The following is a 15,158-nucleotide window of genomic DNA, read 5'->3' on the forward strand; positions in this document are numbered from 1 at the left end:
GGATGTGGCTCTCAGGGATGCTCTGGGTGGGATGTGGCTCACAGGGATGGGTGGGTGGGATGTGGCTCTCAGGGATGGGTGGGATGTGGCTCTCAGGGATGGGATGGGTGGGATGTGGCTCTCAGGGATGGGTGGGATGTGGCTCACAGGGATGGGTGGGATGTGGCTCCCAGGGATGGGTGGGTGGGATGTGGCTCACAGGGATGGGTGGGTGGGATGTGGCTCACAGGGATGGGTGGGTGGGATGTGGCTCACAGGGATGCTCTGGGTGGGATGTGGCTCACAGGGATGGGTGGGTGGGATGTGGCTCTCAGGGATGCTCTGGGTGGGATGTGGCTCACAGGGATGGGATGGGTGGGATGTGGCTCACAGGGATGGGTGGGTGGGATGTGGCTCACAGGGATGGGTGGGTGGGATGTGGCTCTCAGGGATGCTCTGGGTGGGATGTGGCTCCCAGGGATGGGTGGGTGGGATGTGGCTCTCAGGGATGCTCTGGGTGGGATGTGGCTCACAGGGATGGGATGGGTGGGATGTGGCTCACAGGGATGGGTGGGTGGGATGTGGCTCACAGGGATGGGTGGGTGGGATGTGGCTCACAGGGATGGGTGGGTGGGATGTGGCTCACAGGGATGGGATGGGTGGGATGTGGCTCACAGGGATGGGTGGGTGGGATGTGGCTCCCAGGGATGGGTGGGTGGGATGTGGCTCACAGGGATGCTCTGGGTGGGATGTGGCTCACAGGGATGGGTGGGTGGGATGTGGCTCTCAGGGATGCTCTGGGTGGGATGTGGCTCACAGGGATGGGTGGGTGGGATGTGGCTCACAGGGATGGGTGGGTGGGATGTGGCTCACAGGGATGGGATGGGTGGGATGTGGCTCACAGGGATGGGTGGGTGGGATGTGGCTCACAGGGATGGGTGGGTGGGATGTGGCTCACAGGGATGGGTGGGTGGGATGTGGCTCACAGGGATGGGATGGGTGGGATGTGGCTCCCAGGGATGGGTGGGTGGGATGTGGCTCTCAGGGATGGGATGGGTGGGATGTGGCTCACAGGGATGAGTGGGATGTGGCTCACAGGGATGGGTGGGTGGGATGTGGCTCACAGGGATGGGTGGGTGGGATGTGGCTCTCAGGGATGGATGGGTGGGATGTGGCTCACAGGGATGGGTGGGATGTGGCTCACAGGGATGGGTGGGATGTGGAATATGTCTCAAGGTGGGCAGGGCTGTCAGGGTCTCTGGGGCTCACTGGGGTGTCCATGGCAGGGGCCAGGACACCAAGAAAAACCTCCCAAGTCTCTGGGTCCAACCTTCAGCTGACAAATTCCTGTGCAGCTCCTGCCCTGCCAGGACACTGAGGAAAAAATCTCCCAAGCCATGGGTCCAACCTTCAGCTGACAGGTTCAGTGCAGCCCCTGCCCCGCCAGGACCCGGGGTTGGTGCTGGCCCCGGGCTGGGCAGGCTCTGCCCGGGAGGAGCAGCCCAGCTCCCACCCCAAGCGCTCCTCTTGGGTTCCCTGCCGTCAGGATGACCCCAGAGTTCCTTTTTCCCAATCCAGAGGCTGAAGAAAGAGTCGGGATTCTTCGGCTCTGGTTCACAAGGTTGTTTATCATCTACTATCTAAAACATTTTCTCTGATCTGCAGGTCTGTCAAGGGCACACTGCCCGCCCCTGGGCTGGTGTTGTCTTGTTATACTAAAAACTATGTGTACTTTATTTACAGTTATTTTCCAATATCTATCACCTATGTTAGACTGCCTACTTCTACTCTAGACCAATCCAAATGTGCCAACATCACCCAGAAGATGGAGGCTAGGAAGAAGAAGGAAGAAAGGGCAACACCCAAATCCCTCCATCTTGCCTCCCTAGACCCCCATAGTAAAAATCTTCAAAATTCCCCCTTTCACCCCGTGACAACTACTATTGTGCTACTTAAACTTCTGTGACTGGTAATTTTTCACACAAGGTTGGTCATTTGCTCCATGGGTTGAGGTCCAATTCCCCAGTGTCTTTGGCTGCCTGCTGGGGCACGTGTCACCCAGGGCACCCCTCTGGGTGTCCTGGGCTCTGACACACTCCCACCATCCAAACCCTCCCTGGAGCCAGGGCAATCCAGCCCAAATGCTGCCTCTGGAGCTGGGTGAGGCAGCAGAGACAGCGCCGATGTCTGTGAGAGCGAGGCTCCTGTGGAACCTCTCCACAGCTGCTGCAGGAGTGATGGAGCCTTGCCAGAGCCTTCCCTGGACCCAGGGTCCTTCTGCAGGACCAGCAGCTCCCACTCCTCACTGCCCAGGAGCTGTGTCTCTGGGAGGGGGCAGATGTGTCCCGGGGTGAAGGAGGGATGGGAAGGAGGGGTTGGACTGAGGCCAGGGTGGGGCAGGGCACGGCTCAGCATTGACTTTCTGACCATTCCTGCTGCACTGGATGGTCTTGGAGGTCACAAAGTCACGGAATCGTGGAATCCCAGCAAGCTGCTGGTTGGATGGACCTCACAGTCCACCCAGTGCCACCCTGCCATGGCAGGGACACCTTCCCCTGTGCCAGGCTGCTCCAGCCCCAGTGCCCAGCCCGGCCTTGGGCACTGCCAGGGATCCAGGGGCAGCCCCAGCTGCTCTGGGCACCCTGTGCCAGCCCTGCCCACCCTGCCAGGGGACAATTCCTCATTCCTAATAATGGTTTTGTGGATGGCTGATTTGAGCAATGATTCCCACAATAATTACATTCACGGTGGTCGATCAGTGCCCATGGGCTGGGCTGGGGGCAGAGGGGACCCGTGAGGGGATTGCTCAGGGAGGTTCCAGCAGCGGAGTGAGACAATTTTCACCTGCTGGAGGTAAACTCCCAGACATCCAGGATGCCCCGGGTCCCGGGAGTGCCCAGGTGTGCCCATCTCCCGCTCAGCTCTCCACAGCCCGGCCCAGGGTCCGGTGCCCAAGGAGAGGGGGAAATCATTGCGATGCAAACGCTGGGAAGCAGGAAATGCCTCACCCGGGAGTGTTAACTGCTGTTAATGGTTAATGCGCCGGGGATTTAAACCCCCGGAGCAGGGGCCGGTGCTCCTGCGGAGGCGCGGCGGGGGAAGGACCGGGATCGCCGCCCCAGCCCCGGCAGCGCCGGGGGCTCCGGGCTCCCCCAGCCGGGGCTGCCTCGGTGAGTCCTCCTGAATCCATCACACTTCTGTGCCAAACGCTGCGCTTGGGGCAGGAGCTGCTGCAGAGACGGAAGGGAAGCACTGTGCGGTGTGAGAGGAATAGATTTCCATATTTCTGGGAGCGGAGGCGGAAAGCCTTGCTGAGCTGCTTTGTAGCCCACACACACTCCCAGGCTGCTGCTGGAGCCTGGGAATGCGCCCAGGCAGATTTAATCCCCTGCTCTGGACCCACACCGGCTCGGTTCATGGGTCTGCAGGTGGAAGAGGCGACTGGACAAATATTTGCCATGAGCTGAAGGTCTTTTCTGCCCTGAGCCACGTTTTCTGTGGGCTTCTGGTTCAGGGAGCTGAGAGTGCTTAATGGAAGCACTCAGAAATGCAAACACGGCTGCCTTGGGTACCTGCTGCTTGCAAGGAAAGTAAATCGGGCTGCAAGCAGGGAAGGGTTATCTTTGGTCCGAATCCAACCGGTTTTCCTCCATCCCAGCCCTGGCCTGGAGCTTTTCTGATGTACGATGGGGTTTACACAGGGGATGGGAGCTGGGGGGAAGACGGGGGAAGCTCACAAACGCAGCAGCCCTGTGGTGGGACTCTCCTCAAAGCCCTTCCCACCGCAGGAGGGTTTGCAGCTTGGCTGGTTCGCATTATTCGGATCTTCAGAGATCCCCTCAGGCCATCAGTCATGGGACAGTGCTTCCAGGTGGGGACGGTGCTCCCAGCTCCGGCTGCCCCAGCACTCCAGGAACTGGGAAAACTGAGCTCAGAGCCTGGCAGGGCTCCAGAGCCCAGCTCAGAGCAGAGCCCTGCACTTGGGGCGTCCCTCTGGGGTGTTTCTGCTCTGGGCCACAGTTTCTTTGTCCAAGGATCACTCTGTGCAGTCCACCACGTCTTTGTCCCTCTTAATGAAGGAGTGGAAAAGGCATGAGGCAAAAGGCAGGGAAAGAAAGGGCTCCCTCTGCTCCAGAGCCAGGCTGGCAGAGCTGGGGTTGCCCAGGCTGGAGAAGAGAAGGCTCCAAGGTGATCCTGGAGCCCCTTGCAGTGCCTAAAGGGGCTCCAAGTGGGAATTGTGACGGGTGGCCACAGCCCTCAGAGGCACAGCTGGATGTCAGTCACATCCCAGACACTGCCCAACATCGGCACTGCGGAAGGGTTTATTCCTGTATTTGGGATTTTACAAGGAACTTTGGTCTGAGCAGGGTGAGAAACTGTGTCACCTCCCCTCCCTGGAGGAGCCTGGATCCCAGCACAGACACAGCTCTGTGTGTGCTCACAGATGGAGCCGCTGGCTGGGACAAGGCTGAGGGTGACTTCTGTGACTGTCTCTATGATTTTACAAGGGTTTTGTGGCAGTGGACAAAGCAGAGCTGGAAAAAGACCTGACCTAGCAGTGGGAGAGCAGAGATGTTTTCCTTCACTTTGTAGAGTGGCAGAGCAAACAGGGTCCTTTGTAGAGAACACAGCCAGGGCACCCCGTGGGGGGAAGGCAGGAGCCTTGTCACTTGTGCCCTGACCTGCAGCGTCTGTCAGGCGTCACGGGCAAACAGGGGTGGGTTATTCCTTCTCCTCCCTGCACAGGGCCGAGCAGGGGAGCGCCATGTACGAGCTCAACGAGAGCAGCTTCGACCCCATCACCTTTGTCCTGACGGGCATCCCGGGCATGGAGGAGTCCCACGTCTGGATCTCCGTCCCCTTCTGCCTGATGTACCTCACGGCCGTGCTCAGCAACCTGCTGCTGCTCTTCGTCATCGCCACGGACCGCAGCCTCCACGAGCCCATGTACCTGTTCCTGGCCATGCTGGCCCTCTCCGACCTGCTGCTGTCCACCACCACCGTGCCCAAAATGCTGGCCATCTTCTGGTTCGGCGCCAGGGAGATTTCCTTCGACGCCTGCATCACGCAGATGTTCTTCACCCACTTCAGCTTCATCGTGGAGTCCTCGGTGCTGCTGGCCATGGCCTTCGACCGCTACGTGGCCGTGTGCGCCCCGCTGCGCTACGCGGCCATCCTGACGCCCTCGGCCATCGCCAAGGTGGCGGCGGCCGCCGTGGCCCGCGGCTGCTGCATCATGTTCCCGCCCGTCTTCCTGCTGAAGCGGCTGCCCTACTGCGGGCACAACGTCATGCCCCACACCTACTGCGAGCACATGGGCATCGCGCGCCTGGCCTGCGCCGACATCCGCGCCAACGTGTGGTACGGGCTGACCACGGCGCTGCTCTCCTCGGGCCTGGACGTGGTGCTCATCGCCGCGTCCTACGCGCTGATCCTGCGCGCCGTGTTCCGCCTGCCGTCCCCCGCCGCCCGCCTCAAAACGCTCAGCACCTGCGGCTCCCACCTCTGCGTCATCCTCATGTTCTACGTGCCCGCCTTCTTCTCCTTCCTCACGCACCGCTTCGGCCGCCAGATCCCCAGCCAGGTGCACATCCTGCTGGCCAACCTCTACGTGGTGGTGCCGCCCATGCTGAACCCCATCGTGTACGGGGTGAGGACCAGGCAGGTCCGGGAGCGCGTCACCCGCCTGCTCTGCCCCGCGGGCGCCGAGCGTGCCTGCAGGGCCTGAGCGGGCAGGGCGTGTGGGATGGGCTCTGCACAGCAGCACCCAGGCTGCAGCGCCTCTTGGCCTGGAGGAGCCGCTCTGCCCGAGGCTTCCAGGGCAGCTGAAGCAGGTGTGATTGCTGGAAACGTGGGCTTGGCTCGGCAGCATCTCTGCTGCTTCCCCTCAGTTTCCTTCACTGGCAGAGACTGCGTAGGGTCAGCTGGGAAGCACCCAGGCACTGGGCCCTGCTGGCTCACTGTCACCTGCTACAGCTGGTTGTGTTTGCTGTCCTACAGCTTCGATTCTGCCTGTTCACCTTTCTAACAGAGTCCAGGCCACGAACACCTTGTTGGTTTCCAGACTGAAGCATGGCTGGATGGGCCCCACAGTGCTCACTGTAGCACACAGGAGGTTTGTCCTCCTGCCCTCGTTGCTGAGGGACCCTGGCCCCTCCTGCTGCTGAAGGTTTCCCTGCTGAAGTGCCCTGAGAGCTTGGGAATGGTTTTATTATTCTGTGTTTGAGGGAAACATTTCCCTTAAACCATGACTCCCAAATGCAATTCAAGCCTTCAGAGTGGTGTGTAAAGGGACAGTGGTTTCCTGCACCCAGCACATCCCACAGGGATGCTTTCTGTCTTGGCAGAGCAGCTCTGCCTCACCCAGGCAGTGACCAGAGAGTTTTGGCTGAGGAGCTCAGGGAGCCCTTTCTGGAGGCTCCGCAGCTCTCACAGGAGTGGGGTGGTGTGGCCCTGTGTCACAGTGAGGCCCCCAGGTGTGCTCCTGGTGTTACCCCTGAGGGGTAGCAGGTCAGCCATTTCTGCAGAACGTCCCTCTGCCCTGAGTGGGGACAGCCAGCACTCCCAGTCCCACAGCCTGGCCGGGCTGCAGAGCTGCCCCAGCCCTGCCCAGGTGGGAAGGCACTGCTGCACACCTGGAGGCTCTCATGTGGAGGGGTGGTGGCCTGGGGAGGGGCTCTGCTGGGATCTGGGCTCTGAAATGCTGTGCCCTGCATCAGGGAGCTGCTGGGCCATCCTGGCTGGGCTGATCAAACCCTGTGCTCCTGGGGGAGGGCAGGAGCCGTGGGCACCCCAGGTGTGTTCAGAGCTGAGCTGAGACCAACGCAGCCAGCTCTGCTCCATCACAGCAGTGATGCTGCCACGGCTTCAAAAGAAAAGGGGAAGAGAGATTCGTGATTTCAGATCAAACCCCCCAAAAAGTTTTTCACTTTCGCAACACATTTCTTCTTTTCTTTATTTTCCTCTGATTTGATCAAAGGTGGCACCCTGTGACGGGCACAGGGGAAATGAAAGTCTGTTCATTAAAGGCTGTTTGTCTGCCAGCAGAGATAACGGAGCTGGTACAAAAGCTGCTCGTGTCACTGGGCTTTTAATGTCCCCAGAATGTTTGTGTTTGCCTTGGCTTTCTTAGCAAAAAGGGGAAAAAAGAGTGTTTGCACAGAGCAGCCATGTGGTTTTTGATAGGAGACGGAGCTGTGGGAAGGGAAATGTGTCAGGAGCACGTTGCTGTGGGCAGCTCTGAGAACAACTGAGCTGCACCTGGATTTGTCAATAAATGGGGCTGGAGCAGCCTGGGACAGGGGAAGGTGTGTGTCCCTGCCGTGGCAGGGGTGGGTGGGATGGGATTTAAGGTCCTTTCCAGCCCAAGCTGTCCTGTGCCCCCATGGCTCCATGGATCTCCTGCTCCTCGGGTTTCCCAGGGTGGTGTTTCACCATGGAGGAGGCAGATTGAACTCGCTGCTCTTGGCTGGTGAGGGGGCCAGGTCAGGAGCAAAGTGCCCAGGGAAATGTCCCCAGTCAATGAGTCACCAGCTGGGCCATTCCTGGCCAGGGGCCGTGCCTAATGGGGCGTTAGCCAGCCAAGCAGCGAGATTTATACTTCAGGGTGGTTAAAATGTCAGCTTAATAACTCACACACGGTGGGAACCACGGCTCCTTCATTTTTTTTCCCCAAATCTGGAGACACCCATTGTGTTTTTAGCTCAGTTCATGGCTTTTTTAAGTGTGTTTGGGTTGCAGGGATCTTTGCCTGGTAGGGAGGAAGGGAGGGAGGGAGGAAGGCTCCCTGGCTGTGGCACAGAGTTAGAACGAGGTGAGCTTCAAGGTCCCTCCCCACCCCAGCCATTCACCGTTCCATTATTCTGTAATTTCAACGGGTGCTATATTCATAGCACATGAAAGAAGTAACTGGGATCTCAGAAATCTTTGGGAAATAAGTGGAAGTCACCGAGAAACCCTCAGTGAATGTTTCTGCAGGTGCAGAAGGAGCTGAGCCTGCCCTGGAGTGGAGATGGAGCTGTGTGAGTCAGGCTCTTGTGTGCTCGAAAGGAAACGCTGCCGGGTGGCATTGCTGTGCTGCAGGGACAGGGACAGGGACAGGGACAGGGACGGGACACGGCTCGGGGTCTGCCAGGCTCCAGTGCCCGTTTCCACTCGGCTCTGTTGCTGCTCACAGACTTTATTTCTGCTCACAGACTTTATTTCTGCTCACAGACTTTACTGCTGCTCACAGACAGCGGTGCTCGGTGGCTGTCCTGCATCCCATCTCCCTGCTGCGAGCTCTCCTCTCCCCTCACTGCAGGGCAGAGGCTCCTGGCAGGGATGGATGGGCAGGGGGGGTCCCCTCAGTGCCCCTCAGTGCCAGCGGGGGCGTGGAGCCCCCCTGGGATGGGTGAGAGCCCAGCAGGAGCCCTTGGGTCACGATGCCCCATCCCTGAAAGCACTCCAGGCCAGGCTGGATGGAGCTGGGAGCAGCCTGGTCCCCTGGAAGGGGGACAGCCAGGATGATTCCATCATTCCGTGCAGTGTTAATTTAATAAAATCCTATGGGAATAAATCACACGGACTCCATTTTCTTCATGGTGGAAAAAGCCTCTTTATTCACACAACTTATTTTTATGTAATTTTCACAGACTTCGTGTGTGACTCCAATTGGTCAGGAGCTTTCTTGCCAATTACTTTATTGGTTAATAACAAGTTGTTATTCTGTATTGATTGGTCACTCAAACCCCTGGTGTGTACCTGCAGGGACATTTGTTTGTGAGAGATAGTTTTAATTTTTCTATCTAACGGTGCAAAAACAGTTTGTACAAGTGCTGGTTGCTTTTCACCCAGGAACAGATTGTTATGCTAACGAACTGCTCACACCAGGATCGCTTTCACACGGGAGCTTGCAAAGGGCTGGCTTTGGCACGGCCAGCCACTGATCCAGGAGAGCAGGCTTGATTTTACGAAGCCTTTCTTTATGATTTTTCTACCTTACTACAACAAAGTCCTGCTTCACAAACAGTCAGTAATAAACAGCACCACCTCCTTGCCTGAGATGAGAAACTGAAATGAGATGAAAAACTGAAACGAGATGGTAACTCAGCCTTCGGGGCGAGTTTTGGGTGGTTTGGTCTCATGGGTTGGAGATTCCTGCTGGTCCCTCGCAGCTCCCTGGAGGGTCCTGGCAGTCAGGATCTGCTGACTGCAGTTTCCCTACTGGGGATCTCTGCAGGTTTCTAGGAGGTCCAAAAAATCAGAAATGGGGACAAAATCACCTAGGATGTTTTTAGCAGGAATGGCTGCTGTCCTCCAGCTCGGAGCTCCCCGTTTCCCCTCCACCGTGGTTCCCAAAGAGTAAAAAGTTCTGTGTGTAAAGCACTTGCAGGCTGGGCAGGAGCAGGGCAGAGCTGCCAGGGGCTGGGCAGGTCCCTGGCAGCCTGGCACAGCCAGGCACAGCCCTGGAGCCCCTCAGGATGCAGGGGCAGGACACGGAGTGTGCAGGACCGTGAGTGAGGGGTGGTGAGGGCTTGCTGAGGGCAGCCTGGGGCTCTGCAGGGTCTGCAGTCAGGGAAATACCCAGGGAAGGACCTGGGGGGGTCCCTGAGCCCTTCCCCACAGGCTCAGTGTGAGCGCAGCCCCCTCCCCACCCCTGTGCCCCGGGCACTCCGGGCTGGGTGTGAGCACGGGCTGGGGCAGGGGGGTGACACAGCAGGGCTGGGAGCTGGCACTGCTCTTCCAGCCTCTGCAGCACTTAACTTTGTCTCTGGCAGGTCCAGAGTGGCTCTCCTGGAGCGTGTGCAGGGCAGGGAACGGAGCTGGGAAGGGGCTGGAGAATTGCTGAGGAGCTGGGAAGGGGCTGGAGAATTGCTGAGGAGCTGGGAAGGGGCTGGAGAATTGCTGAGGGAGCTGGGAAGGGGCTGAGGCTGGAGCAAAGGAGGCTCATGGGCCCTTGTGGCTCTGCACAAGTCCCTGGCAGGAGGGGACAGCCGGGGGGTCGGGCTCTGCTCCAGGGAACAGGGACAGGAGCAGAGGGAACGGCCTCAGGCTGGGCCAGGGCAGGCTCAGGGTGGATTTTGGGACAATTCTTTCCTAGGCAGGGCTGTGCAGCCCTGGCACAGCTGCCCAGGAGGTTTGGAGTGCCCATCCCTGCAGGGAGTTCGCAGCCCATGGATGTGACACCTGGGGACACGGGTCAGGGGTGGCCTGGGCACTGCTGGGGATGGCTGGGCTCAGGGCTGGGAGGGCTTTTCCAGCCTCGGTGACTGGTTCTGAGCTCTGCTGTAGCTCAGCAGCTGCAGGCAGGAGATGCTCTGGTCTCCAAGGCTCCAGCAGCAGAAGTGCCAGCTCCCAGCCAGGATGAAGGAGCCAGGGCAGTGCAGGGGCACCCTGATAAAGCAAACTGCCCAACATTTGCCATTCCCAGTTAAAAAGTGTCCCAGCAGTCCAGGTGTCCGTGCCAGGAGCAGTGCTGGCTGTGAACCCCCTCCCCTGGGCTGGTTCAGCTGCTCTTTGGCCTTTTCCTTGCACCCCACCTGGCACAGGCTGCCAGAGGCTCTGCAATGCCCTCCTCAGCCCAACCAAGGGAAAAAAAAAAAAGAAAGAAGAATTTTCTGACTTAGGTCAGGAAAGCCATAAATTCACGTGCTTAAATTTTTTAACAGAGAAATGGGATTATCAGAGAAATCTGAGACAGCTTCATTTGCCTTTAGATTCAAATAAAATAATGGCAAAGTGAATCTGAGACTTGATCAATAAAGTGAAAAAGGGCAGGAATGTAATTAACAGCAATCAGTGCTTCCGTGGAGACACGGAATTTCATTTTCTGCTGCATCCACGTGGGGTGATAAAGTTACCCCAAGCCTGGAAAAAGTTACCCCGAGGCTTGATGCAACCCGAGTATATTTATATTCACCACATTGTGACACAGAGCTCACTGTGTCACACAAACAGATTAATAAATGTAAGGGAAGCAGCTGCTGGGGGGCTCTGGCCAGCTGCAGACCCTCTCTGCAGGGCAGGTCTCATTTCTGTGGGTTCCTGGGGAGGGCCTGCAGGACTGGCCCTGATGTGATTGGTATCAGTTGTGTAAACACAACCCTAAAATCGTTGCTAACGATGTTTCTGGCCGATGCAGAGACTCTAATTTGCTAATTTTATTGAGGGGAGAGCAGTCCCCCCAGGAGGGGCAGCTCAGGGGTCTGAGGGGAGGAGGGCTTGGTGGGGGCACCTGGGGGGGCTTGGCCCAGAGAGGGTCACGGAGTGAGGGTCACGGAGTTTCCCTGCAGCCAGGGAGGGTCACAGAGTGAGGGTCACAGAGTGTCCCTACAGCCACGGAGGGTCTCTGTGTGTCCCTGCAGCCAGGGAGGGTCACAGCCACAGAGGATCACAGCCAGCAAGGGTCACAGAGTGTCCCAGCCCCCAGGGAGGGTCCCTTTGTGTCCCAGCAGCCAGGGAGGGTCTTTCTGTGTCCCAGCCCCCAAGGAGGGTGACAGCCTGTCCCTGCAGCCAGGGAGGGTCACGGTGTGTCCCAGCCCCCAAGGAGGGTGACAGCCTGTCCCTGCAGCCAGGGAGGGTCACAGCCAGGGATGGTGACAGTGTGAGGGTCTCTGTGTGTCCCTGCAGCCAGGGAGGGTCTCTCTGTGTCCCAGTCCCCAAGGAGGGTGACAGCCTGTCCCTGCAGCCAGGGAGGGTCACGGTGTGTCCTTGCAGCCAGCAAGGGTCACAGCCAGGGATGGTCACAGCCAGGGAGGGTCACAGTGTGTCCCTGCAGTCCCCAGGGAGGGGTCTCTCTGTGTCCCTGCATCCAGGGAGGGTCTCTGTGTGTCCCAGTCCCCAAGGAGGGTGACAGCCTGTCCCTGCAGCCAGGGAGGGTCTCTGTGTGTCCCCACAGCCCCCAGGGAGGGTCCCGGTGGCAGCACGGGCCCCTGTCCCTCGGCTGGCCCCAAACCCTGCCCAGCACACCCAGGGTGGCAGGTGTGGGTGCGGGTGGGCACCCGCAGGGCTGGCGCTGTGCTGGCTCCAGGAGAGCTGCTGCTCCTGCCCCGGCGCTGCCCGGGGCCCGTGGGACACGTCCCCTGTGCCAGCTGGCTGCTGGCAGCCCCCTGGGCACGCTGAGAGCAGAGCCCCTCGCAGCAGCTGCAGAGGGTGAGCCCTGCAGGGCTCACTGGGGGAATGAGAGCAGCCTTGGCCCGCGCTGGGGGGAAGAGGCAGCGTCCTCCTGAGATCTGCTCCAGCAGCTTCGGTGTTAAACACCCCTCTGCCCCCAGCCCCTCCCTTGTCTGGGCAGGCAAGGGGAGCAAACCCAGACATCTCAGACTGTGAGCAGCACCTGCAGAGTTCTCTGGCACCAGGGCAAAGCAGGAGCTGAAACACCTGCCTGGATCCCAGCTGTACTGGACAGTGTAAATCACCAGCTGCCACGGGAACAAAGTGGGAATTTTCTGTTTCTTCAGTCAGTGCTGACGTTTTGAAATGGTGTGGGGATGGAGGGAGGCAAATTGAGCTGGGGAGAAGAGGAAAACAGGCTCTTATTAGACATTTACTGTTAGATATTTACTGTTATTAGATATTTATCCAGTATTAGATGTTTATTTACTATTAGATATTTAGCTGTTGTTAGATGTTTATTATTAGATGTTTATACTGATAGTTGTTTACTATTGTTAGATAGTTATCTGTTATTAAATATCCATTATTAGTAGATATTTAGAATAGAGACTCAGCAAGGTTAAGGCTTTGTCAAGCCTCTAAAGGTGGGAAATGATGGCTCAGGTTTAACTTTTCTATTTTTCAGGTTCTGTGCTGCTTTAGTGTGTGGATTTGGGTTCACATTATGGGATGGTGAGCTCTGTGCACAGAGCAGGGAGACAAAACAATTCCTGCTCCAGCTGGGCACCAAGGACAAATGATCCCAATCTCAGCCCAGAGCACAAACCCCGTGGGTTGCAGAGAGAAAAACAAGGATGGGACTGCAGGGGCTGCAGTGGGGTTGGACACTGAACTGCAATGTGCTCATGGAGCAGAGCTGAGCCCAGGGAGAGACCCCGGCAGCGCTCGTGCATTTTGGGACCATTTGGGTTCATCCTGGGTGCATTTTGGGACCATTTGGGTTCATCCTGGGTGCATTTTGGGACCATTTGGGTTCACCCTGGGTGCATTTTGGGACCATTTGGGTTCATCCTGGGTGCATTTTGGGACCATTTGGGTTCATCCTGGGTTCATTTTGGGACCATTTGGGTTCACCCTGGGTGCAGCCCTGGCTGGGCTCTGGTGCTGCCCCGGGTGTATCCATGGAGGAGATCCTTTGAGTAAATCCCTGCTTTATTCTGTAGCTCAGCCCCTGCTCTGGCTCAGCCTCACAAGGCATCCCCTGCTGAGGTGAGGAGGGGGCTGCCCTGGTCCCACCTGGGGTGCATCCACGTGTCCCTTGGAGGAGCTGGGGCTGGCCTGGGCTGTGATTTCCAGCCCCCAGCAGAAGCAGAGCAGGTTCCTGCTGTGTCCATCCTGGGGGCAGCTGAGCTCAGCCCCTGGCTGGCCCTGCACAGCCAGCTGGGCCCGCGATGTCCCCGTGTCCTGTCCAGTTCTGTGCCTGGGAGCCACTGCTGTGGGCCAGGCTGTGCCTGTGTGTTCCAGACCTCTGACACTGAAGTTTTGTCCTTTTTTAGTCCCAGGAAGTGCAAGGAGCAGGCAGTCCTGGCAGCTGGCACTGGCAGTGCCCCAGCTGCTGTCACCTGTGTCCCCCTTGGCCTGGGGGAGCCCCAGCCCCTTGCAGAGGCCAGCAATTGGGGCTGTGAGACAGGGGTGCTTTCTGTGCAGCCCCTCAGGGACTGGGGGTATCCAGGGGTGCTCTGGCTCAGAATCGTGGAATGGTTTGGGTTGGAGGGACCTCAGAGCCCACCCAGTGCCACCCTGCCATGGCAGGGACACCTTCCCCTGTGCCAGGCTGCTCCAGCCCCAGTGCCCAGCCTGGCCTTGGGCACTGCCAGGGATCCAGGGGCAGCCCCAGCTGCTCTGGGCACCCTGTGCCAGCCCTGCCCACCCTGCCAGGGAACAATTCCTCATTGTCAAGATGCCATTTGAATATTCCCTATTTTAGTTTAAAATTTTCTCCTCATGCCATCCCATCACTTCTCACTGATCTGGAGCCAGAGCTGAGGCCAGCAGGGATGGGAGGCTGGAGGGGACACTGCCCTAGCTGTGCCCAGGATCACTTGTGGGACAGGAGGTGACCTGGCCTGGTGTCTGTCCCGCTGTCTGTGCAGCTCTGGGGCTGCAGACCCTGGCAGTGCCCAAGGCCAGGCTGGGCACTGGGCCTGGAGCAGCCTGGCACAGGGGAAGGTGGCAGGAGGTTGGAAAGAGATGAACTTGGAGGTGCCTCGAGACCACTCCATGGTTTTGTGATTCTGTGATTCCATGGCTCCTGCAGAGCCCACCAGGACTGGCAGGGTGGCACTCCTGCCTGGGGGTTTGGGGATGCTGAGCACGCCCACTGCTCCCGTGGAGTTGTTGCCTTTACTGTGGTCAAACCCTGCCCGTGCTCCTGCCCTGGGGGGCTCCTGGGGCACCCCCTGACCCCGGCACGGGCATGAACAGGATCACAGCACAGGTGGGCACGGATGGCACCCCGCTCCTCCCCGGGGGATCCCCAGCCCCGAGCTCTCCTCCCGTCCATCCCCCGGGGCAGCCGAGCCCTCAGACCTCCCGCACTCCCACGGGGAAAATTCCAAATTCCTCCGCCGGTTAACCACCAGAGCGATCTGCAGAACCACAATTGCTCAGTTCGGGGGTTGCTGCTCACGGAGCTGCCCCCGTGTCGGGCCGGTGCAGCATCCCCGCCCGCCCGCTCCCCAAAGCCCGGCGGTGTTTGCCCCCCCGGGGGTCCCGAGGGCGGGGGGACCCTCGGTGGGCTGGGGGGACGCGGAGCCGGCAGAGCCCGCGGCAGCGGCAGCTCCGGGTGTGCGGGGCGGCTGGGGCCAGGGCAGGGAGGCACCGGGGACACCGGGGGGAACCGGGAGGAACCGGGAGGAACCGGAGAGACACCGGGGGGAACCGGGAGGAACCGGGAGATACCGGGGGGAACCGGGAGGAACCGGGGGGAACCGGGAGGAACCGGAGAGACACCGGGAGGCGCCGGGAGGCACCGGGAAGGTGCCCGGGCGGCGGCAGCGGCACAGGGCGATGCTCGGGGGGCG

The 15,158-nt window shown here is 59.1% G+C and overlaps 1 protein-coding gene across 1 annotated transcript; it reads left to right on the plus strand.

The window, feature by feature from the left end:
• The first annotated feature begins 4,744 nt into the window (after positions 1 to 4,744).
• LOC135290655 (olfactory receptor 52B2-like) lies at positions 4,745 to 5,707 on the plus strand. The gene has a single exon (XM_064404596.1). The coding sequence runs from the start codon at positions 4,745 to 4,747 to the stop codon at positions 5,705 to 5,707; it is 963 nt and encodes a 320-aa protein (XP_064260666.1).
• The last annotated feature ends 9,451 nt before the right edge of the window (positions 5,708 to 15,158 follow it).

The sequence above is a fragment of the Passer domesticus genome, chromosome 2 (genome assembly GCF_036417665.1).
Source record: "Passer domesticus isolate bPasDom1 chromosome 2, bPasDom1.hap1, whole genome shotgun sequence".
Taxonomy (NCBI): Eukaryota; Metazoa; Chordata; class Aves; order Passeriformes; family Passeridae; genus Passer; species Passer domesticus.

Excerpts from the sequence above, each read along its gene's own strand:
- LOC135290655 (XM_064404596.1), top strand. The coding sequence starts at position 4,745 with ATGTACGAGCTCAACGAGAGCAGCTTCGACCCCATCACCTTTGTCCTG.